The 25,045-nt window shown below is 39.1% G+C and overlaps 1 protein-coding gene across 15 annotated transcripts; it reads right to left on the reverse strand.

The window, feature by feature from the left end:
- Nucleotides 1-4,034: 4,034 nt before the first annotated feature.
- Nucleotides 4,035-24,734, reverse strand: INSIG2 (insulin induced gene 2). Of its 15 annotated transcripts, XM_070507546.1 has the most exons (10): nucleotides 24,434-24,503; nucleotides 22,152-22,227; nucleotides 20,191-20,278; nucleotides 19,876-19,969; nucleotides 19,576-19,766; nucleotides 17,198-17,569; nucleotides 10,637-10,761; nucleotides 7,034-7,200; nucleotides 6,708-6,807; nucleotides 4,035-5,539 (listed from the first exon to the last, which is right to left on the reverse strand). In XM_070507546.1, the coding sequence occupies exons 6-10, from the start codon at nucleotides 17,439-17,441 to the stop codon at nucleotides 5,498-5,500; spliced, it is 678 nt and encodes a 225-aa protein (XP_070363647.1). In that variant the 5' UTR covers nucleotides 17,442-17,569; nucleotides 19,576-19,766; nucleotides 19,876-19,969; nucleotides 20,191-20,278; nucleotides 22,152-22,227; nucleotides 24,434-24,503; the 3' UTR covers nucleotides 4,035-5,497. The 15 variants fall into 15 exon arrangements, with proteins under 15 accessions (XP_070363647.1, XP_070363646.1, XP_070363648.1 ...); XM_070507545.1 differs by lacking the exons at nucleotides 19,876-19,969; nucleotides 20,191-20,278 and having other exon boundaries at nucleotides 24,434-24,560; XM_070507547.1 differs by lacking the exons at nucleotides 19,576-19,766; nucleotides 19,876-19,969.
- Nucleotides 24,735-25,045: the final 311 nt, after the last annotated feature.

The raw sequence follows: 25,045 nt of genomic DNA on the forward strand, positions 1-25,045 counted from the left end.
ACTTAACAACATTGTCTTCAGATGAGTTGACATACCCTGGAAAAGTCTGTCTTGTAAATCACAAAGAAAGATGACAGGTTTCACAGATTTCATCAGTGATAAAAAGAAGGGAGGCATAAAGGAACAGATACTAGTATACTTACACTTCCTGACACGATGAACTCAATGAACTACACGTATTTTGAGAGGGAAAAAAAATCTCCAGACCCCAATTTTTACTGAGACCCAGTAAGAAACCACCAACTTAACCTATTTATCTCAGCTCCCAACTAAACTGAGTTTCTGAAATGTAAAGACAAATGATCAGGCAGATGTATGAACAACTGGTGGGGAAAGGTTGAATTAGGATGGCAGACTAGTCAAGCTGTAGATTCTCCCTCCTATCCCAAATCCACAGAAATAATAGTCAAAAAAAAGATTTTTAAAAAGAAAAGGAATCTACAACTATAGTGACAGATAAGGAGAAGTATCGTCAAGGACCAGACACTAGAAAGAATCCCTGAAAGCGAGAGAAGAGTTGAGAGTAGGCAGACGGAGAGAAACCACAGCTCAAAATAGTCAAGGAGAGGACTTGCTGAAGATGAAGCCAGGGACATTCTAAGCTCACAGGAAGCTGATGCTTGGAGATGGAAATATCGAGGGCAGCTGAACGGATGAGTTCGAGTAGGCTCTTGCGAAAGCAGCTATCTGGCCATTTCCTCCATACATCTACTCGTCCACCTTGAACTGGGCAGAGACAACACAGTATCCGCCCCCAGTCTCAAGTGGTAAGAGTGAGGACTAAGTTCAGAGAGGCATGACGGCACACCCAAGGCAAACAGCGGGGAGTACTCACATCCAGAGATGGGCTGGTAGGCTCATCCTGCCCTTCTCTGCAATGGCTCTTCAGAAAAGTTTAGAACTTTAGAAGAGTAATTAATATCTCAGAAAATACAAAAATGACAACATACTTCCACACAAAAAAATAAATATCTTGGAAATTAGAATTGTGATCACTGACATCAAGTGATAGGCTGAACACCCAATAGATACAGCTGAGAGCAATTCACTGAGCCGGAAGATCCAGTTAAGTAATTCTTCTAGAACATAGCGCAACAGAGAAAAGCTAAAGGATACACAGAAACAACAGGTGAAAGATCTCTTGAATAGAGGAATTTTAGAAGAATAGAGGGGGTGAATAAAGGAATAGTAACAGCAAAGACAGAAATAAATTGCCCAGAATTAAAGAGATATCTCTGATTGAACAGGATTAATAGAAAAAGACCCACTCAAACATGGTGTGGTGAAATTTCAGAACACCTAGGATGACGAAAAAAACTAAAAATAAATAAATATAGGAAGGGCGACAGGACTCTAATTAAAATCCCTATCTAATCAAGGCAGCTGGATAAGTATTCCACTCAAATGGTCATGAGGACCAGAGATAAGACCCTTCCTTTCCACCTGACCTCTGAGATCATTCCAGGTAACATCAACACTGATGTTAACAGCTGCTCACCCAGGCCTTGGATCTCCACTCCACTGTTATTCATCTCCACCCACAGGGGTGAACTTTGCAGACTCAGTTGTTTAGATCACACCCTGGAGCTCAAGATCTGGAAATGTCCACTAAATTCTTCTCTAACTACAAACCCCAAGCCAATGACTCTTGCCATTAAACAGGGGTTTTAACCTCCTTAAGACTTGCGGTCTTCTTACTTCACCCTATTTTTCCATGCTGTCAGGTCAACACTACTGATTCAACTTCCTTCCCCAATTTGCCTGAATCCCATGGCAAATCTCTCCATCTTTCATTAGGAGCCTCCATTAATTTTCACATAGCCTTGTGTCAAGTCTACCAGTGAATTCTCAACTGGACTCAACTCACTCATTACAACTGGCCTAAACTGCTGGGCTACTGAGCCCACTCAGACATAGCACAACCATGTTGACGGGCTCCACTGCAAGCATCTGATCTCTAGTCTCACGTAGGTCCTCGATGGCCTCAAAACTGTCTGGAAATCCTTTCTTCATCTCCAGTCAGGGCCTGTGTTCCTCCTCATAGACGCTGTCCAAATCACCATTCCTTCAAAGTTCTCTAGCTTCCCCTAGTTCTCCTCACCCACAATAAACAACTTAATGCATCAGGCCCTGCTCAAATATATTTTAAGCTATTAGTATACAACGAAATATTTTAAATATTGAGATGAAATAGGTTAGAAAAAAATTTTTCAACAAAAAACAATCAGATATCATCTCCTTTATCTCTAAGGTTAATTATTCCCCCCAACTGCACTTCATGCTACCAATTACCCTCTGCCTGAGGCCCCCCCCCGCTTTGGCTCCATCTACATCACTCTTCTGTTTTTCCTCCCACTTCTAACCACACCCTCTTCACTTTCGTCACTAGCTTCTCTGACAACATGCCAGCGCCCCTCACATCTCTTCTTTTCACCATAACAAGTTCCCTAGGTGATCTCATCTACTCCCACAGTTTCATTTATTACTGCCATATGTTGATGACTTCCTCATTTACATCTAATATCACAGAATCAAATATCCAACTGCTTCTGACTCATCTTCACCAGATGTCCCCTACATACCTCAACTTCAACATGTCAAACCAAACTCCTTAACTTTTACTCCTTCACCTACTTCTTTGCATTCTTCTTTTGGTTTATAGAAATACCACCCACCTAGCTCTCCAAAAAAGAAAAATTAAGTGACCTTTGACACCTCCTTAACCTTCACACTCAAGTCACCAAGTTCAGAGGATTTAATCTAAAACATATCTCAGCAAGCCCCTCACACTTCACTTCCAAAGTCCCCATCTCTCTCTCACCTAGACCCTCCCCTTATCTTACATGTATCTACCCGTATCCAGGAGCAGCAATCCAGGGGGCACATGAGAATCACCTGGGGGTACTGAGGAAAACCCTAACACTCAGGGCACACCCTAGACCACTTAGATTAAAACCTCTGGGGGTGAGATCTAGACACCAGCATATTTTTACAAGTCCTCACATGATTCCAATATGCAGCCAGATTTAAGTTTTTTTCCAGAATTGAAGAAATGAGCCCACAGCTTGAAAGTGCATACTGAATACCAAGCAAAGGAAAAAAGTAATAACAAATCTAAAACTAAACAAGTCACAGTGAACTGAATAACCGTGAAGATAAAGAGAAAATCATGTAAAAGCTCCTAGAGAGAAAAGGCAGACTGTCTAGAAAGGAAAGAAAATAACACTAATAGCAGACTTGTCGTCTGCAACATTAGATGACATAAGACAATGAGTTAAAAATCTTCAAAGTGATAGGAGTAGGGGGGACACTGTGAACCTAGAATTCTATGTCCTGCTAAACTGTTCTTCAAGAATGAAACAGACTTTTTCAGACACACAAAACTAAGACTCTACTATTCACAGACCATCACTAGAAGAATTACTTTAAAAAGACTATACTTCATTACGCAGGTAAGTGAGGAAAGAAGATTAAAGAGGTATTTAATGATACTGACCAAGTCTGGTTGCCCCTAGAAAATACAAGATGTGTGAATGTCCGCATGACTGAGAGGTTCCAATGACCTTAATGAAAAACAGTTCAGTGCAAACAAATTTTATAACAAAAGTATTAGCAGGGTTCTGGCTAGTTAATTTTAATTATTTTCTTGTGCTTTTGTAGAATTTAGTCTCAGTTTTCAACTGTTCAATTTCTATAATTTTAAATAATAAAAGGAAGGAAGCACTGCCAATATAGCAATGTTAAAAGATGTTCACCACTTTCTCCCACTGCAAAAAAATAGATGTAATATATTTACATATTTTCAAAATAGCAAAACAATTATATTTTTGTCATAAATATGTTTTCTTGTTTTCTAGATGATCTGAAAATAATTTAACAACTCCAAAATTAGAATCATTCAATTCCTGAAATAGTAAACTTAGTTCCCTTTTATTATTTTGTAGTAAATCCAACCATATACGTTAATTTTATTAAATTAATTCTCAGCATTATAAGATTTACCATGAGGAAGAAAAAAAGACTCTTAACCAAGATAATAATTATATATTTAATACATCTTGCTTTTAACAGCAATTTTCAAAGTAAACACATCATAGATCTTATAACTTAAAGGTTTATAGTGCTTACAAAGTTGATTCTAAAAATATACCTTATTTGTTCTATATGAATAACATTATCTGGAAGGTAGAATAATAAATTATAGTAGAATGTTTACCACCACTATAGTTAAGATTGTATACACATATTCAATATGAAATCCTCTCAGAATTTCCACACTTTCAGCCTTAAAACGTAAAAACAGATTAAAGTTTCGCATATGAGATCTCAGCCTGACAGCAATGGTTTTAAAACCAAAAATTTAAAAATATCTATTTGACATATTAAGAAAGCACTGACACATGCACATACATATATACATATACATTCTCTCTCTCTCAGTCCAGCATAGCGCACGCACACACACCCAGAGTAAGCAGAAGATTTCACCCTTGTGTATCAGACAATTGCTATCAATTTCAAAAAATAAAAATTGGGAAAAAAGTTAACTAAGGATATGTTTAAACCATACTTAAAAGGCTCTACTTGTTAGAAAACTGTTATCAAGATCTTTAAAATGTACAATATGCCATCTCAATACAGTCTTAAACAGGCTTGAACTGTTCACTAATGGGCATACGAATTCATAAGAAATTATGTGCCCATCCATCCCTGGATGGCATTCCATTGACAACCAGTCACATGACCCAGCACAGCCAAAGTGGTTTGCTTTATAGAACCCAAGAGATGACAGAACCTAAGAGAATTAGAAACTTCATCTTGATCTGTTTGGGGTTTCTTATGTGTTCCATGTGCAAAAGTAGTGGAATACTGTATTGCAAAAGACAGTTAATATCACTAAACACTTTGTGGCACTACAGAAGATCATTTTGTATTTCTAAAACATATTTATTCTGGTTAAATAGAAACTAACCACACATTAGGGCACACATAACTCACACTGCTGTGATTAGAAAAATAAAAAGGCACAACAGTAAGTGAGAGAGAATATACCAGCTTTTCAGTTGCTTTTTTTTGGCTTTCCTCTTATTTTATTCCACTAAGTTTATAAATTGTTCAAAGCATTCTTATACTCTGCATGACAACAACAGAATATTTTGGCACATCAACATTGTGATACAATATATGGTATGTTTAAAAAATTAATTTAAAAATTTCCTCTATTAATCAACATGTTTTTTAATGTAATGCATATATATTTTACAATTATTTAAGTCAAATACACAAAGGTTTGTAACTGGTTTGCAGACGAAGCAATCACAGATTGCAGTAATATACGCACGTGTGTGTATGTACATGTGCATACATACTCACACACACACCAATCAAGGGAAAACTGCATCCTGGCAATTTTACAGTCTGAAGTTTTGTTGGTATAAATCATTTACATGCCTTTTTCATCTTGTTTTTCTGTACAAAAGATATATTTTTGCCTTCTTCATTCCTGATGAGATTTTTCTGCAATCACTTTACATTCATACTGTAAAAATTAAAAGGTTAAAAGATTAACAGAGTATGGCTTATTTTGAGTAGCAATTTCCAAATAAACTAAAAAAGTCTAAAATTTAATGCTTTATTAATATATGCCCATATTATTTCCTCAAAGAATCTGAGAGTTACACAACTACTAGGTTAAATGAGAAATGTGATAGGGCAAAAGAAAATTCACATTCTAGAAGTGAAAGAGACATAGCCAAAAAAAGGGAAAAAATGAGGTTTCTGCACAACAAGCAAATGATAACAGTGCATGATTCAGATCAATCCTACAGTATAAAAGGAAGCAAAATAGCTTTCTTTGAGTGCTCAGTAAGGTGGCTCAGCAAAGCAAAGGTCACGAACTTAAGGACAGGACTGATATAGTAAACTCAGATAAGATTTTTTCAACTCACTTTACAATTTAAAGGAAAAAATCTATTACATTAACAAAAGTTCCTGGTCAAAATAATGTTTTAAAAGTACAGCTATAGGGGCCAGCTCAGTGGCGTCATTAAGTTTGCACGCTCAACTTCAGCAGCCCAGCGTTCGCAGGTTCGCATCCAAGGCATGGAACCACACACTGCTCATCAAGCCATGCTGTGGTGGTGTCCCATATACAAAATAGAGGAAGATTGGCACAGATGTTAGCTCAGGGCCAATCTTCCTCACCAAAAAATAATACATAAATAAAAGTACAGCTGTAAAAATGTACATCCACAATTCAAAATAAAGGAAACTGCTGTGGCCTCTGAATGTTACTCCCTGACCCTTATCATCTATGACTGGAGTTATCAACAATGTCCTCTTACTTCTTAACAAAAATGATCAAACATCTTGACTTGCTGAAGATAGTCCTAATTTCTATCTATTGTAGCAACATAGTTATTAACAGTGTCTCTTTTCACTTTTAAAGTTGTCCCTTTCTAATGGAGTAGAAATCTACAGAATAGTTAAAAAAAAAAAAATTGGAGGATAAATCATAGCTCCCTATCCATAACACACTTTAGCTTTCTATCTAGTGCTTCCTTCAACTTTTAATACACTTGCGATTAAATTCTTCCAAATGATTTATCTCAATGGAATTGCAAAAGAGAAAAAGAAGGACTACTGTTTAGAAAAAACTTGTCTTACATCTCAGTAACAGAAAAGTTAGTAAATAATCATCAGCTTACCATTGCCAGTTGCCGACCAATGTTTCCCATTGTTATGCCTCCAGCAAAAAATATACATGGTAACCAAGAACGAACATAGAGAAAATCTGGAGATGTATATCTGGAACAATAAAAATGTTTTTAACAAAATCTGGAGATGTATATCGGCAACAATAAAAATGTTTTTAACAAGCCACAGAGGAAGTACAATGACACTTATTAAGATAATTACAATGGAAATAAATTACTCTGTACATTAAAGTGGTTCACCCAATTTTAAAATCTGAGTTCTGAATTCAGTTTTCATTTATTTATTTTAGCAAACAAGCACCAAAACGAATACTTACTGATAAACACCATTATAGACCAGCAGTTGAGTGACCAAGGTTGCCAAGAAAGCAATTCCTACTCCAAGGCCAAAACCACTTCTAGATCTATCAAAAGTCCACCACAGGCCAATGGAAAGTGCGGCCAGGGTGAGAGACAGCTGTATGTTGTTATCAAAATCCACTTTCTGAGAGCAGTGTTAAAGAGTCATCGTAAAACTTGCAATCAAATACTATCACCCGTCCACTTTTCTAAACTAAGAGATGTTGCTGTTGAGAAGTGAATTGATTGCTTATTCTAGGGTGCATTCAGTCTTTTAATACAACGTATGACACTCGGTGGGATTAAAACTGTCTCTGATATTCACTAAAGGTACAGAGAGGGCACGATATTTCATTAATAGATCCTACCAACCGGTAATTCCTCAAAAAAAAAAAAAAAACAGCACTCTATATACATTCCCAATTATAGGATCACCCCCATTATTTGAGAAGTGCTTTCTTTGCTAAAAATGTAACTGGAAGCCTCAGAACACAAGTATTGCTAAAGAAACATACTTTTGCTGAAAAGGAAACCAATATTACTTCTCAAACAGGTTCAGAATTACTTGAGAATCATACAGGAACTTGAAAATAGAAGAGTTGACAGCTATTTAACAGGGTACCACATTCTCTATATGATTTACTGACAGACACATTTTATAATAATGCAGTTCAGAAACAAGAGTACCAAGGACACAGTACCCGTTTCTATTATGTCAACTGTTCTAGTTTTAATTTGTTGAGGATAAAGCCTTGAAGTGAACATTATCTTGCAACCTGCCAAGCTATTTTGGTGCCTGAGACTTTCTGGTATAGGACAGTTTGCTCAAATGATATTTTATTTCCGTCACCTACTTAAGCATCTATTCACAAACATACACAGCCCTTTTTCTACTCCAAAATCTCTGGGCAAAAGGAAGCTTTACAAATTCAATTTTCTCATTTCTTTGCTAGAGGATTACACTAAAGGAATTAATTTCAAGTATCATTAAAAGGGCATTATCTATGTCCCAAAGGCCACATCTTGGCTCTATATCCAGTTCTCCAGGGGAGACTACATATCTTGCCCAACTAACCGGCCATGCTGCAACTACAGAGAAGAGAGCAGAAGTTCAAAACATGCACATAAAACCGTTTCCCACTTCCTTTAACACCCTGTTACCCCCATTCCCCCTCCCCTACCTAACCAGCTGGGATCCTGAACACCCGGGTTGCTTACTTCTCAGCATCTCAGGGCTGTTGTGGGCTCTCAAGGTCATTCCTTGCTTAGACTTGATTTATCAAAAAACCTGTATTTTATGGGTATGCTTTCTGGAAAAGTTTTTCTTATTCTTTAGTAGGCATTATACCTAAGGCTCCAAAGAAAAGGTTATAAGCTCTGATTTCCCTAAGCAATAAACATTCTTGTAAAGAACAGAATTTGATATTAACTGAGTTCTATCTTTGCTAATTAAATTAACTTCATTAAGAATCAGAGCAAAATAAGGAGGCTTCTAGGGTAAACAGGTAAAATACATCAATCTTAAAAATAGTACCACATGATTTTCTAAAATCTAAATAACCTAATATTAAAATGTTCTAAATTTTGTACCATTTTGAATTTTGTGTAAAGGATGAACAGAATAGCTAAGATTGCAATATTTAACTATTTCGTTGAGAAAGAAAGAAAAGAATGACCAAAGCAAAAAATTTTAATTAGATATATGAAGTTTTTTAAATTCCAGAAGAAGCTATTTAAACTTCTCTATTTAAAAATACCTGAAATGAGGGCTGGCCCAGTGGCACAGCACTTAAGTTTGCACGTTCTGCTTCGGCAGCCAGGGTTCACTGGTTTGGACCCCAGGTGCGGACCTACATATCGCTTGGCAAGCCATGCTGTGGCAGGCATCCCACATATAAAGTAGAGGAAGATGGGCATGGAGCTCAGGGCCAGTCTTCCTCAGCAAAAAAAGAGGAGGATAGGCGGCAGCTGTTAGCTCAGGGCTAAACTTTCTCAAAAGAAACAAAAATACCTGAAATGTTTGGGATAGAAAGGTCTAAACGACTAGATAGGGAGGAATTTACACACTTGTGGGGCTCCTGTGCAGGAGAATGAGCTGTTCCTAGACTTGAGTCAGGATCTCTGGGGTCTATCTCAGATCTGTCACAGCCTCGAGGTATGAATGACTTAGCAAAGTACCTAATCTCTCTAGCTTTCATGTGTCTTATTACTTTTACAATGAAAATGGGGAACTAGGTGATTTCTAAGTTTTCTTCCAGATTTCTAAGTTTTCTTCTATGAGTCTATCTTTTTAAGCCCTCCTAACCACTAGATTTGTTTGTTATATAATGTTAAATCTCAAAGATTTCACCAAAATACACATACTGGGAAATTCTTTAATATAAAAGGAAATGGAAAATCAAAATAACAGCCACTGAGAGACTTCCAAATTCACAGATCTCCAAGGACCAGCACAACTGGGAACAGAAAGACAGATGTGTTTTCAGAATCTAAGACTCTGCCACGTTCCTTGGTTTCTCTTCCCAAGCTTCTCCAAAACACCTCAATACTTTCTGTAAAAGACACAGGAATCTATGTGCCACATGAGCCACCCTCCCTCCAGCTAACTGCCAGGCCTGAGCCCAGTGCAGAGTTACAAGAGGAAACCCTGGGCAGCCTGACTCACACTCATACTCTACCCAGTAGCAAAGGCTCCTGTCACCTGGACTCTCTAAGTCATACCTTTCAGAAAAGAGAGGACTGAACTAGCATTTCCCAGATCCCCTTCTACAAAAGAAGTTGGTGGTGGGGGAGAAGAGGAGAGGAAGTAAGGAGAATGGAAAGATGAAGAGCTTATGACAGCAAACACATTTGTTCTGGGGGTGGACATTTTTTTCTGGGGGTAGAGGAGTAGAAGGCAGAGGGAAAGGGAAATTGAGGCTACCTTATCCTTCCAGCTAGGATACCATAAAAACACTCCATTAATCACTAAATAAAATGTCAGAATCCTTAAACGATTAAGCTTTAAAAATATGTACCTTAGGAAAAAAAGTTCTTTTTAGCCAAGATCTAAGCTGGATATTTCTACTTAGGCCACCTTTAAGAACATTTATGTGGTTTGATGGTGTTGACTAAAACCAATAAATGACTGTCTACCATTTAAAAATAAATTATAGGTTCTTTAAATTAAAAACAAACAAAATAACCAGCACCTGAAGCCACCACATGTCCTTACTGGCAAATCTTAAATGAAGAAACAAAAGAAGAAAGAAATCCTTTGAAAATGTACCTCTTTCAATCTTAGAGTTAACAAAACTATACAGAAGTAACTAAGTAACCCAATTTAAGGAAAACATGTAAATTTCTTAAATATGCAAAGTTTCTAAGTAATATGAAAACTAGGGATTGGAATGAAAGGCTGTACCCCACACTGTAATTGCATAGCTGCTGCTGTGATGTTTCAACAATACGGCACACATTCTTTTTATGAGTAAGTGGGCATATCACACTTTGACAACAGCGAAGTTGCAAGGGACTGTTTAACCTTTGGTTTGTCGGAAGCTGCTTTGTTATTACACATTTCATTACAGCAGAAAGGATACAGCGCTGGCATGATTTATACCAACAAAGACGGCTACACACCGCATTACACTGGACCACTCTCTTTTAAATTTATGTGGTTCTCCTAGATGCCTGTCAATGCAGGGGTATAATAACCCAATCACAGCTGTGGAAAAAAGAGAAAAAAATTAAGTTGTCTCCAATGCTCTGGCAAAACTTAAGCTAAAAGAGTCTACTACAATCACCATGACGTTGGAAAGATTCTTTAAAAAAGCTCTTCAAGTTACTTGACATCAATTGCTGAGATTTTTAAACTTACCTCCCAAAAGAAAAAAACGATGAGGATAACACCACTGAAGAAAGCACTGTAAATGATTACAACAGTATTCTAAATTATAACTGGCAAAACACTGTTTCAGCGAATGATTCACAATTTAGCAGATTGGACTCGATGACTCATGCTACTTTTCCACTACTAACATCTCTGAGACTTGAAAAGCATTAAACCAGCTGGCAGTTAAGCAATGTTCTCTCTAGGCTATATAACCATGAAACATGCTATTAAACGCCACAAATCTCAAGAAAGACTAGCAGCATAAACATGTACAAGAAGCTCGTCATACACACAGTGCTCAGAGGCCACGGCTGTCCTGTCGTCTAGACCATCCCTGCCCCTCCCGCCTGTCTCAGGCTCCCAGCCCAGCACTCGTCCTGGCACTCCCTTGCACCAAGCCCTCTAACGAGACTCTAGGTTATACTGTCAGAGCAGGGAAACTCGCAACAGAAATCAACATGCAACACTCATTCCGCACATAAGAAAAACAGAGGAAACATAATCTATAAGAATTATAAATTTTTGGTTAGAATTTAAATTCACTGTTAAAAGATAGAAAGAAATGATTTTAGTACATTTCGTAGTTCTGGAAAGAACATCTTGAATGCTAACTGTGTAATTAATTATGAATATATGCAAAATGTCTATGATTGATACTCATAGTATTGTCACCCAATTATGAACTTAAATAATTGTCAAACCTAACATTTTATTCATTTAGTGGAAGAGGATTTTAAATGCTAAGTTAGTTATAAAAAAAATAAAAAGACTATTTAATGAACCAAAGCATTCTTCAACAAGTTAAAAGGAAAACGCACAGATTAAATTTAACAGGAAATAGCTAGGCAGCTTTGCTTTGCTAATCTTCCTAAAAACAGAAGAGTTATGCTCTCATTAAGTAATAAGGACACAACTGTTCCATCAGCTGAAAAGCACATTTAAAATGTCCAATACTGCCTACGATGTATCGTGAAATTATTGTACCAAAATCTAAGTGGTTGAAGACCAGAAACCCCCGCCTGGTCTGGTATTGGCTAGCTATATCTCACAAATGACACACTCAATCTTCAAGGAGAAATGGAAATTAATAAATATTAAAAATCACTGGTTGGCAGAGCAATGGAGCAGCATTAAAAGCAGGTGCCTGGCCACCCCTCCATTTGGAGGTAAGCTGCTGCAATGACGGATGCATTTTCTAATCCACAAAACTAAAAGTGCTCTTTGGAGTCAGGCTTTTGCTGAGTATAGATGGTTGCCAGGCCATCAAGAGATTAACAACAAATTTCAGCCATGCAGAGTTGCAACAACTATGACTAAATTTAAAAGTTTCACACTATATTCCTATTTCAAAGGCTCTGCTCTAAAATCCTGAGCTTAACTGACAGCACTTCCAAATTTCTACAAAATTAAAATGGCAACAAGTATGCTTAACAGTTGAAACATATCTAAATGAATATTACCTCTTTTTTTTCTGTCAAGGGGTCACGATACTAACAGCTCATGTGTCATTCTTCTCTCTCTCCTCCCTTTGCCTGTTGCTGAGTAAAACCAACTAAGATCAGGCATTCCAAGTCAATTTTCCTCAGCAGCTGATGCCACAGGTAAAGAATTATCACATAGAGAATACTGACATGTGTGGGCAAAGATATAAAAAAGTAAAATTGACTATATTTGTATGCATGTGATGTCAGACTCACAAGTGAGAGACAACTGAGGAGGGAAAGCAAAAACACAGAAAGGAATTTAAACTGCCACGCTGCCAACCTTGGGATGTGCCAATAAAAATCAAATGCATTGAGTATGCATGGTTCTCACTTGCTCACTGAGAGGGAGAATTCAAGGAAGGTTGTCACTTCCCATTAAACGTCTTCTTTCTTCCCTTTAAATAATGGCACGGCAGAGGCTGAGAGCAGTATCCACTGCACAGTGAGGCTCCACTGCTGGGGAGCACAGCAGAGGTATGTCTGGGCTGCTTTGCCTGTCTCTACTTTCTTATTTTAACAAGAGAGACTGTTAAAATCATGCCTGTGTAGAACCACATGCAAACACAGTCCTGCTTAATCAGATGGTTCTCTGACCTGAAATCACCTTTCTTGATATATATTTAAGCTATTTCTCAGGGACAAGTTACAGCCTACCAAGACAGAAAACAAAAGAAGTTTGTAAAACACCAATACTAAGTTATCACTTTTTCATGGTAGAGTGCTTAATGCAGTGGTGCACTGAAAGGAGCAGTGAAATCGAACCCTTTGCAAGGAAAAGGGGCTGAAAAAACAAAACCACTGAATTAGATCTCCTTTCATGGAAACTACTACAGGATAGGCAATGTTTCATTCCACAGCTACTTAAGCTCCCACAGTGTGTCCGGTTCTTGATATTTGCTGGGGATTTAAAAAGAAAAAGGAGTAAGATATGATCCCGGTTCCAAAGTGACCACAGAAACAACTAAATACAGTGGTATGTTAAGGGTAGCACTGACAGGGCCGGGAGGGGCCCAGTCTTCTCCCGGCAAGTGCTGAGGGGAGGCGGGGTGCTGGGGTGTCGAGAAAGCTTTAGAGAAGAGGTGACCCTTGAGGCAGAAGCATTCAGTAGGCGAGTAGTGTAGAAAGGGCTTTCTAATCAAAGGGAAGCATTTGAGGAAAAGCTTGGACAATGGAAAACACCGGAATCACCTGGAAACTGTAAGGTTTAGGTAGAAAGGGAACTGCAGGGTCCAGAAAGACTCCAAGGAAGATAATAGCAAGCAAGGGTCATACCACAGAGACATTACCCTGCAGATACTAGGGAATCAGGAAAATGATGCTATCGTATTTGTACTGGATAGAGAGGCAATCGCTCTCCCAGCAATGAGTGCACGACACGACAGGGGTTAGGGGACTGGGTGGAGAAGGTACAAAATGAGAGGCAGAACAAGAAAAGATGGAAAATTCCAAGCAGAGTGGTTGAGAGCCTGGACTAAGAAAGAGACAGAAGAAAGATGTAAAACTTGGAAACTGGATGTGGGAGGTGAGAGAGGGAGGGGTCTTCAGGGCTCTCCAGAAATTGCGCAATTGACTGCATGACTAAACAGCAAAGATTTGCTTTTTCTTTTTAAATTAGATATTAGTTTCATAGATATGGACACAATCTGGTTACCTATGATTTTTTTTCTTTTTTTTTTTTTTTTTGTGAGTAAGATTGGCCCTGAGCTAACATAAGTTGCCAATCTTCCTCTTTTTACTTGAGGAAGATTGTCACTGAGCTAACATCTGTGCCAATCTTCCTCTATTTTGTATGTGGGATGCCACCATAGCATGATTTGATGAGTGGTGTGTAGGTTTGAACCCACAAACCCCAGGCCACCAAAGAGGAGTGCGTAAACTTAACTGCTACGCCACTGGGCCAGCCCTACTTGTGATTTTTGAGTCAACTTCTCTAGTTATTTTATCCACACAATGATGGTTGTCTTTCTTTCTCGTATTTATTCTTCAGAAGGTTTCCTTTGTGGTCTTTAGTCACATTCAAGAGGTTTCTAACTCCAATTCTAATGTACTGCACATATAAGGAAGTTCATCAACCTGAAACACCAGCCGTTATTACACTAAAAATAGAGAAGTAAGAAAAAGAAAAGGGAATCAAAAAAAATGTACCCGACTTCTCTGCTAGTCCCTCCAAAAGCACCACGAGCAAATTTTCCAGCACTACGCATTACCGAAAGAGAGAGCAAATAACCAGGGGCCCTTCTTTCTATGTGCAGAAAGTGGTGATTCTGGAGAACTTCCAGAAGGCAGCTGCTCAGTCTATGAGTATTAGTCAGAAAGGAAAATCAAAGGGCAATTATCGGTTTTTCTGATTTAAGATGGCTAAGAGCCTAGAGCTTTGAAAATGTGTACCAACGCATAAACACAAAAACATACACATACTACAGACACACGCAAACTCGTACACTCTATGTTTCTTACATCATTTACTTTTTTTCCCCCCGAATATTCCCCCTAAAATTGGGAGGGGGGACAAAAAGCAATTATCCAAGAATCCATTTTCCATTTTGGCAACTTTCACAAATCTGATATCTTCACCCTCCTCTACTAAACACCACGACTTACCCAACAAAATCAGTAGCAGAATTAACTGGAATCTAGATTTCCTACTGCCTCTCTACTTCCATTTCCCCAGGCATAGCTCATGGAATGCACTGCTTTTAGAAGAAACACTTAAGCCAGAAATGTAAACGCAAATCCCCCAAACGAAAACGTATGAGGTAAAGTTTGTAACTGCGCTAAATCTAGCAGTTGGGAAAAGGAAGGAAAGTAGGGACAAAGTGAAAGAAAGGTAGTATTAACTTTAGGAATTTTCCTTCCCAAGTGTGAGTTTGTGGCAAAAGTGCCCACATCACAGGGATAGATGTGGCCCCTGTTCCTTTCCATGATGGAGGTACAATGAAACCTCAGCTAAGTTCTCCTGCCCCAGCCCAGAATGTGCACCACATGCCAGTGTATTCCATCCTAGCCTGCCACTTCGTCTGGGGACTCTGAAAGAGGCAGTCTCAGCAGAGGAAGTGTGAGTAGCTCCCTGTCCCCTTCCTCAGCATGTGACACCTGACCTAACCGCACCGTTCACTGGCTCTGGACCCTGGGCTCACCAGTATTCTCTCTTATCTCAATATCCTCATCCCCCCAAAACAGGCACCATCCCAAACATCTCACTCCCAAAGTGGCCCCGCAGATCCCTGGGGTTAAGGGGTGTGCCCAGCACATTAGTAGACATTCAATACGTAAACAGTTTCCCTCACTTGATCTTCCTTTTCTCTTCTGAAAAGACATGCTCTCCCAAGTCTCCAAAAGCTTCTATTAGTAGCCAAACAGCAGCTATACCATACGAGAAAAGAAACAAAGAACTAGAAGAAGATGGTGGGAAAACTTTATTTTACTCTTTTGAATTTAAAGGAAAATACATGACAACTAGTAGATACAAGAGAGAACGATAAAACATAATTTATGCTTTCTTCTCTTTGTCCATTTGGACTATGTGGACTATTCTCTCGGGGAATGTAATAACCTGAGAGAAACAAGAATCATTGCCTTTACAACTTTTCTTCTAATGTGAATCTTGTAAAAGAGACATCAAGATATAAACCACACTGAAGCTTTACCACAACAACGCCTTTCTTTTCATGAATGGGATTATGCAATTGTCCAACAGCCTTCACAAGGTCATTCTAAAATGTCTCTCACCTAACTCCTCACTCTTCAAACTCCAGCTCTAGGATGTAAGTCAGGAAGGATCTACATTCTAACGTAAGGTATTCATGTATATTAAGCCAGAGACACCAAATGGATATTCCAAAAAGCAGTTTTCTCCCTCAATGAGAATACTCTTCTACCACATAATTATGACTTCCTTCTATTACTTTATGACACAAAATATTTCAAATCTACTGGTCTCAGTCATTAGAAAAAGCTAAAGAACTATCCATTATGGAAGCTCAGCATCAATAAGGCATTCTGGAATGCTCCACTTTATCCATTACACACTGTCCACCAAGAAAGATAAGGTGTAAATAATAGGATAATGATTTTAAACAAAGGGAACCTACCTATTAATCTCTTCAAGTATTTATTATTCTTAAGGTACATCTAAAAACAACATACTAAGGAAAAAAGCATATACAAAAAAATAACAATATGAAGCTTTAAACTTGAATAAAACTATTCTATCTTTCAAGTTTTTATCTACTTCAAAAACAAGATCATAAGACGTACATCAAACCCTTAAAACCAGACAGTGATGATGATCATCAAAACAAAATAAGACTTACGTGAGATGGTGTGAAGAAAGGACAAAATTAAGAAGTTAAAAGCCTCATCCCTAAGAGAATCAGGATTTTTAGGATTAAATTTTTAAAGTTCATAGGTCAGATAGAAATCAGAGACAAGAGTACATACTTTATGATTCCATTTGCGTTACATTCTGGAACAGGCAAAAATAATCGAGTGACAGAAAGATCAGTGAAAGCCTGAGGCTGGGAGTGGGGAAGAGACTGCAAGAGAGCACAAGAGAATCTGTGGGTGACGGAAGCGCTCTACAGCTGGATCGTGGTGGTGGTTACACGACTTGACTGTACGCCTTTGTGTTAGCTCATCAAACTGTTGATTGAAAACAGGTCCACTGTACCGTATTGAAGTTATATCTCAATAAAGCTGATTTTTAAAAAAAGTATTGCTCAGACAACAGACACACTCATTTACCCTACTTCGTTTTAAGCATTACAAAAACAACCTACACATACCTGAAGCTGTGCCACAGCACGGTGGTACCCACCATGCTGAAGAAAAGATGCTTGCAATCACGTCAGGTGGAAAGAGCGTCACATTTCTCTGAATCTGAAGTAAATTTAACACTAATGCAAGAAACACTCCGATAAAAAACAGCACTACTCCTCGAATCATCAAGTTCACACTCCGGCTAGTGACAGATGAAATATAGGGGCCACACTTCTTGGGCCCAGGTGACTCTGTCTCTCCTTCTGCCATTGTTTCATAAGTTCAGTAAGCTGCCAAAAAAAGGCTTCCCAGCTGAAAAGCCAACTGTCTGTGGATCAAAGCAGATTGGCGTTTCAACAGTACTGCATCTCGTCCTAAAACAGGACCTACCAGAAACCCTGCAAGAGATAAGAAAAAAGAAATGAATGTTTGCCTCATAAACGATTATATAACTTTCCTGATATCAATAGTAATTAATTTAAAAGGACAAATAATGAAATGACAAGTTTATATAGTTTTTAAACTAGTTATTTACTGACTAAGAAGTGGTTTAAAACCATTTTTATATGCATGATGTAATAAAAAATAAAGTGCTATACTTATATTTACTAGGACAGAATAAGTGACCTAAGAGGCTTCAAGGTCAGAATAATAGTAAAAATAGCTTGCCTCACTCAGAGAAAAGCAGAGCAGGTTATCTGAGGCACTTCCACCAGAATCTGGAAGATCAAGATCCAGGTTTCTGTTTCTTCTACCTAAATCTCCAAGCCCATCAGTTACAAGAGAAGGACTCGGAGATTTAGATAGAAATCTTTATACTTAACAGAAAATAAATAGATTTATACTTTACAGAAAATTAACATACTTTGACAGAAAATGTGGTATTGTTCAAAATAAAATGTGACTTGCTCATGAGGATGACCTCCACAGGGGAACAAAATGACCCGTTTTAATGCTTATATATTCGAAGCTTTGCACAAAAGCGTCTTTCAAAAAACAGACCATCCCCCAACTCACCTACACAAACACCAAGCACAGAAACCAGACCTGACCTGCTCTCCCCAGGGCCATAGCTGCGTCCCACCCTAGCCTTGACCCAGTTCACCCTTGCTGCAATCATGGCAGCTATTGTGAGAAAGCCAGAGTAGGAAGTGGAAGAAAGGAAGCTAAGAAAATGAAGAACCACCTAACGGCTAGATTCTAAGGAGTTTTACCTGCGCGGCTCTTGACTCCTAAAATCTAGAACTTAGCTAGTACAGTCAGTCTAGGTATTCATTCACTCCCCTAACCAAAGTGATCTTTCCTTTGTGTGTGTTTGTTTATGACAAACAGCATTTGAGGCTTTCCACGAGCTGTTCTATGCCCCTGATATATGGTAACTCACTTAACTCTCACAATGACCCTAAAAGGTAAGTACAATTATTGTGTCCACTTTACAGATGAGGCAGAAAAGCAAAGAAAGGTTAAGTCACTTAACCAAGTTTACACCTCTAGCAAGAGAGATTCAAATCCATGCAGGCGGGCTCCTAAGTCCTCATTCTCACCATGACGTGCAGCTCCCAAACTATCACCTATTATTCTATGATTTTCTATAAATACTAACATTTGTTAAATGGGAAAATACTATGTAGACTAGACTATTTTTGTAACTTATTTTTATCCCACCCAACAATAATACACCTTGGGCATCATTGCAAGTCAGTACATAAATGATATTTCCTTTGAATCTCAAAGTCGTTTCTTCACAACTTCAGCATGGCACTTCTCACAGCTACCTTAACAATGAGACAGAGTTGCTATATGGATTGTAAACTTTTTACGTAGGTCATATTCACTATCAAGTGTCCACGGTGCCTACATCCTCAAAAAGGTGCCTGTCTATCCCAGAGTGGGCTCTACAAATTCGTAATTGCTTAATTAAACTGGTTAACTCTTTCTGAATCAAACCATACTGAGTTGTTAAGCAGGCCTTTGGGAAAGCAAACCTAACACTTAATCATCATTTAAAATACATTTCCTCTGAGTTTCCAAGTTTTAAACTACCTTACAAATGAATCTGAAACAAAACCCAAGTGTAAATGGGGTGGGGTGTTGACTTTAGAAATAATCAGTATGAAAATGAGACTATTTGTGAGTACTAGTAACTTTCACAGCCTATCAGTTTCACGTGATAAACACAGACAACAGACTTTTTTTATTGCCTCTGCCACACCCAAAGCTCTGTGCCCAACACTCAAGGGGGGAATTCTGTCCTCAAGCTAGTCCTCCCAAACCTGCTCAGCCTATAGCATAACTGAGCCCTGCAGCTTAGAGGACTAGAGAAAACAGTACATATTACAGCTGATTCATGGGAAAACATGCTCTGAACACCAACTGTAATACCCAGAAAATATCTCCTCCCGACCTGGTCTTGCAGACTACTCCTTGCTGTCGTATCCAGCACGTCAGCATTTCATGTGTTCTGGTCCCTTTTAGCAAAGTCTTCAGTAGCTACAGAATTCTTCTTCATCATCATCATGACTATTGATATAGCACCCATCTAGGGACAGCCTACTCCATGCCAGACATATAGTAGCACTAATCTTCAAGATAATCCTAAAGGTAGATATAATCATTCTCATTTTATAAATAAAGTTACTAAGTCAAAGAGATTTAGCAACTCACTTATGTCAAATGACATGTGATATTAGAACTGGAATTTTACCTTAGGCTTGACTGATTGCACACCCCTCCTCTTCCTTCTAAACCTCGTGTCCCACTCCAGCCCAACTACTCAGACTTCTTTTTTGGCACATGGTCTATAGAAGAGGATTTTGTATTGAAAAGATTGGTGGACACTGGAAAACGATCTCAACTGTAATATGTTCTCAAGGTACTGAGGCCAAAATAAGTAGGTGACTATATAATGGCACAAAGACCAAGAGAATAAATGTACAAACACCTTGAAATTTTCTTTAAAAGTAGTAGATCAAGGTGTAAAAAGATGTTTTAAAGAAAAAAACTCATACAGCCAACTTACATAGTATATTAGACCAAGAGCTGACTCTTCACCTGCCAAACTTGCAGTAGATACAGCAAACACGCCCCTTCTGCTATTACAACAGCTACTAGAGGACAAAGAGTATATATCCATCTTAAGTAACCCAAATTGCTCTAGTAAATCATTTATGTTTGTGATTTTTTTTTCCAAAAGGGAATTAATGGCAAAGAATATTTTATGTTGAATAATGTACTTAAAAGAGCAAAATAACTTCCAGTTTAAAAAGCTATTTCAGTTGTGGTCCCATCCCACACTCACTCACCAGTGTTTTTCAAAGGGCACTGGCATTTGGGACGGGACAATTCCTTGCTGTGCGGAACTGCCCCAAGCATTGCAAAACACTGGCCGTCCCCAGCTCACGCCCACTAAATGCCAGTGCATGCCCCCTCCCCGATTTGAGACAACCAAAAACGTCCCTACCTATTTCCAAATGCCCCCAGAAAGGAACTGCCCTCCCACTAAGAGCCAATGATGGCTGTAGACTCTTTCTATTTCAGAGCTGCTAGAGAATTTCTAAACCATTTGTTTACGTTATTCTGCCACAGATGTTTATTTAACCTTTCCTGGCAGTGTTTGTTTACAGTTTCCTACTTCACCCCAAAAGTTTTCTCTAAAAACAACACAACATTTGTTTGATGTTTTATTTGAATGAGATAAAATTAAAGAGCTAATATTTTAAAAGTCCAAACAGCTTATTTTGTGACTACAGCTGGCCCTCCATATCCACCAGTTCCACATCCACGGATTCAACCAACTGCAGATGGCAAGGGCCATGATGTCTGCATCTGTACTGAACATGAACAGACTATTTTTCTTGTCATAATTCCCTAAACAATACAGTATAACAACTATTTACATAGCATGTACATTGTATTAGGTATTATTTATAAGTAATCTAGAGATGATTTAAAGTACACAGAGGATGTGCTTAGGTTATATGCAAATACCACACCATTTTATAAAGGACTTGAGCACCCACGGATCTTGGTATCCACAGGGGTCCTGGAACCCATCTCCCATGGATACCGAGGGATGACTGTCCATAATAACACAACAGTATATAATTACTGGAGACAAAAATAAAAAATAAAAGTTAAAAAATTTTAGTTAAAAAAAATTTAAAAATTAAAATTAAAATGCTTCGAATCACAGTATTCTCAAATTTAAGAAACGGTAGGGAACTGGAAGATCATCTACTCCAGGGGGTATGTGAGCCTGATACAAAACTAAAACAAAGTTGTGTATATGTACATCTTTCTGGAAAGAGGGTTCCACAATTCACATCAGGTTTTTGAAAAAGTTCACAATACATAAGAAGTTAAGAACCAATGATCTAACATTTCTCTCATTTTACCAGCAAAGCAAATGAGACCCAAAGTGGTCAACTGAAGCAACAAGAATAAGACTGTAATGGATCTGGGTACCACAAATATAAAAAGTCAACTCCTGGAGACGACTAGACTCATCAAAGGGATAAGAAATTCCACAAGACCATTCACTCCCTACTATGCGACAATTAAGTTCCTAACAAAGCATGTTGTTCATAATATTAGTCACACACACTAGAGGAGCGGGTTATTTTAAAACGAAAACTCTTAGAATAAATATCCCCTAATTTGTTTGTTTTAAAGTTTGGTTTTCTGATTATGTACTGATATTATTTCCTTAAAACAAAGCATACCTATACCTTCAAACATTATTATTACATCAATGATAAATTTGACTCTCCAAAATTTAAAAAACATCTTTATTTGAAAAATTTAGATTACTCGAGAAATAATCTGCTGATCAGGGAATCAGTCTCTGGTATAAAGATACTGTTTAGAGGCAGTGTCTCAACAGATCCTTAACAATAGTACTGGGAAGTAGGCAGGTGTTTATAATACCATTTTACAAAACAAAATAGGTTAAACAACTTTCTGAGATCATAAGACTGTTACCAGGCAGCACCCTGACCAGCCCAAGCACTGTGACTCCGTGCGCAGAGGTCTCTCCACGTCACCACGTCGTCTCCATCTACAAACACCATACAAAAGCAATCTCAGTGCCACGCAAGAAACAATTCTTAGTCATGTTGATAAATTACTGTTAATACCAAAGTAATGCCTTTTTTCAAAAACCGACAAAGAAAAAACTTACACGGTACGTGAAACATTCTTCCTTGAGCCCTGACCTACAATTTCTATAAAGCACATTACTGAACAAAAAGAAAAATAGTTCAAATAGTTTGGATGGGTCAATAATGAATCATCAAAACTGGAAAAACATTATTCCAGGTATATAACTGCTTGTTAATGGGTTAATGTTACGATATTACTACTTTTAGATAAATAAGTGATTCTGGGCTTTGTGAATGAAAATCAAAGTTTATGTCTGCCACTAAAAGAACTTTCAGGAAATAGGCATTTGAAAGCAAACACACAAAATCTCCCAGTAACCCGAAGAACCGGTCGTATTTTAATAAGTGTAACACCCCCTAAAACCAAACAAGATCATTCATCCTCCAATGACCAGAAGTCACAGAAGCACATTCGCTCCCTCAGATCACCCTATCCCTTCAGGTGCTTGGGTCAGACAGGCTACCAAATAATAAAATTAAATGACTACCTCACACCTTTTTCATCATATGCTCTTAATTAGAATGGCATTCTCGAAATAGAGTAAGCATTAACATTAGGAAAAACACACAAGTCAATTAAAAAGTTTAACTCTCCTTAAATAAAAGTACACAAATGTGAACCACAGGCTATGGACACTAAAAACTTCTAGGAAGAAAAACACATTGCTTTGACACTGCAACTCATCTTTCCTCTCAATATTAAAACCCAAACACGAAAACCATTAAGCAAGTAGCATTCATACCCCATTACTGCTCTTAAACATCAAATCTCAGTCCCTAAAATAGCTACTCTGTCGTTCAGGAATAATTTTCTTATAACAAGGAAACAAGTTGTCTTTAAATTACTGAACTGTATTTTATCCTTTTCTTTTCAGTCCACGATAGGTAAAAGCAACAGTTGTCAGTGTAAAAACACTCAAAGTCTTTCCCAAATGTATATGATTCACAGCTTAGTCACTTGAGATCAGATATCTACTGAGAACTATACCAAAACACACTACCGAACATAATGTCCAGAGAAAGAAGGAAACGGAGAAGAGGAAGAGTACACGGCTAATTTTCTTCTGTGGGGCCCCTGTTCGTGGGCCATCCCTTCCTTCATTTCCACTCGGTGCTTCACTAACAGAGCCAAACACCGAGACTGGAAAACACAATCTAGCCACTGCTTGACTGCCTTCATTCTTCATGCACCCAAGACAGGAGGCTGTCTTCCTCTGCAATCCTCAACCCCACTGCAATACTGATCTGGGTCAGTTTCAGTGACCCAGCTGTCAAGGCTGTTCATCCCTTCCTAAAGCATTTCCTCATCAATCCTCCAGTAGGAAGCTCTTCATTTAGGAAGATATCTATCTTCCTAGACTACCGAGCTAACATCATACTTTAATAACTTTTTTCCAATACTAAGTGGGTATGGGTCATTATCAGTTAAGTATTAGCACCCTTCCCCCTGCCCCCATCACCCACACTTCTTTCCTTTTCCAAACTGCCAATTCCCACTGACCAACCCTAAAATCCCAGTAACTATTACCAACCGACCTCTAGGTCCCGGCAAGAGTCCTCCTTGGCGTTACCCACACACGTACTCCAAAGGTTTCCAATTCCAATCCAAAATGCCAAAGACCCACTCCTCAACCCAATATCCACATAGCTTTTTGCGGATTCTAAACTTACTACAATACTTACCTTTCTAGATCCTTCCCCCTACCAAGCCTGACTCTCCCTGGCTAAAAGCCTCCCAAGTCCTGCGGCTCTGTGCTTGACAGCTCGCCAACCTCTACCCCCATCAGATCTCCAGGGTCGCCCTGCCCTCCGCCCTCTAGTCTTCTTTCCGTTGGGACACTTTCCACTGTTCGGGGAGCCTCGGCCTCTCCTAGGACCTCTCCCTGCCCCGCCGTCCCCTTCCGGACCTCGCCGACCCTTCTCCAGGTAAGCGGAGCCCCTAGCCCTTGAGGCCCCATCCGTGGTCCAGCTCCCCGAACTTGCCAGCAAGGTTCCTAGGCAGCAAAAACACAAGCAGTTCCTCTTCCCGATGGCCACCCGCTTCCTCAGGCCGCTTCCCTCAGTACCAAGTGACCAGTGCTTTTCCGGGAGACCCCAACTCACCCCCGCCTCCGCCATCTTCTGGGACCGGCCCCGCCCCCCTCCGCCGCTTTCTCCTCCCCGCCCACAACTCTGCCCGAGCTCCACTGCGCCTGTGCGGCCAAGGCGGACGCGCCCGAACGATCGGGGCAAAGGAACTTCCGGTTTTTACCTAAACTACGTGGTAGGCCAGCGAGTGGGGGCAAAAGGGCTTCCGGTCGCCGAGGCGTTAGTGGCTGGGTAGAGGTGTGGACTGTGTAGATGGTGTGGCCGATCAGCTGTTGTTTGCTGATCAGGCAGCCCTGGGCTGTGACAAGTGCCCAGGCCTGTGGGCGGTGTCAGGGAATCGCGCACTGACACACGCACACACTCTGGAGGCGCGGCCTTTCGCAGGTCCCCCTCCTTCGACCCGAATTGACCGCTCTGGCGCGCGGGCGGCCGGTTCTTCCTCTTAGGACACTGACTCAGTGTCTTTGTGGCTTTGCCGGGCTTTACCCTTTACCTTTTTCTTTCCTTACTAATCAGAACTTATTTTGGGAGAAAGGCATAATTGATATTTCTCTCTTCTCCATCCCACAGCACTTTATGCTGTTTTCACTGATAATCGTTCCCCAAGTTCGACCAGCTAAAGCGGTT

Source organism: Equus asinus, chromosome 4 (assembly GCF_041296235.1).
Source record: "Equus asinus isolate D_3611 breed Donkey chromosome 4, EquAss-T2T_v2, whole genome shotgun sequence".
Taxonomy (NCBI): domain Eukaryota; kingdom Metazoa; phylum Chordata; class Mammalia; order Perissodactyla; family Equidae; genus Equus; species Equus asinus.

Excerpts from the sequence above, each read along its gene's own strand:
- INSIG2 (XM_014864033.3), bottom strand. The coding sequence starts at position 17,441 with ATGGCAGAAGGAGAGACAGAGTCACCTGGGCCCAAGAAGTGTGGCCCC. Across the intron at positions 7,201-10,636 it reads GTATAAATCATGCCAGCGCT|AAAGTGGATTTTGATAACAA; the intron begins GTATCCTTTCTG and ends CACTGCTCTCAG. Across the intron at positions 6,808-7,033 it reads GTCTATAATGGTGTTTATCA|ATATACATCTCCAGATTTTC; the intron begins GTAAGTATTCGT and ends TTATTGTTCCAG.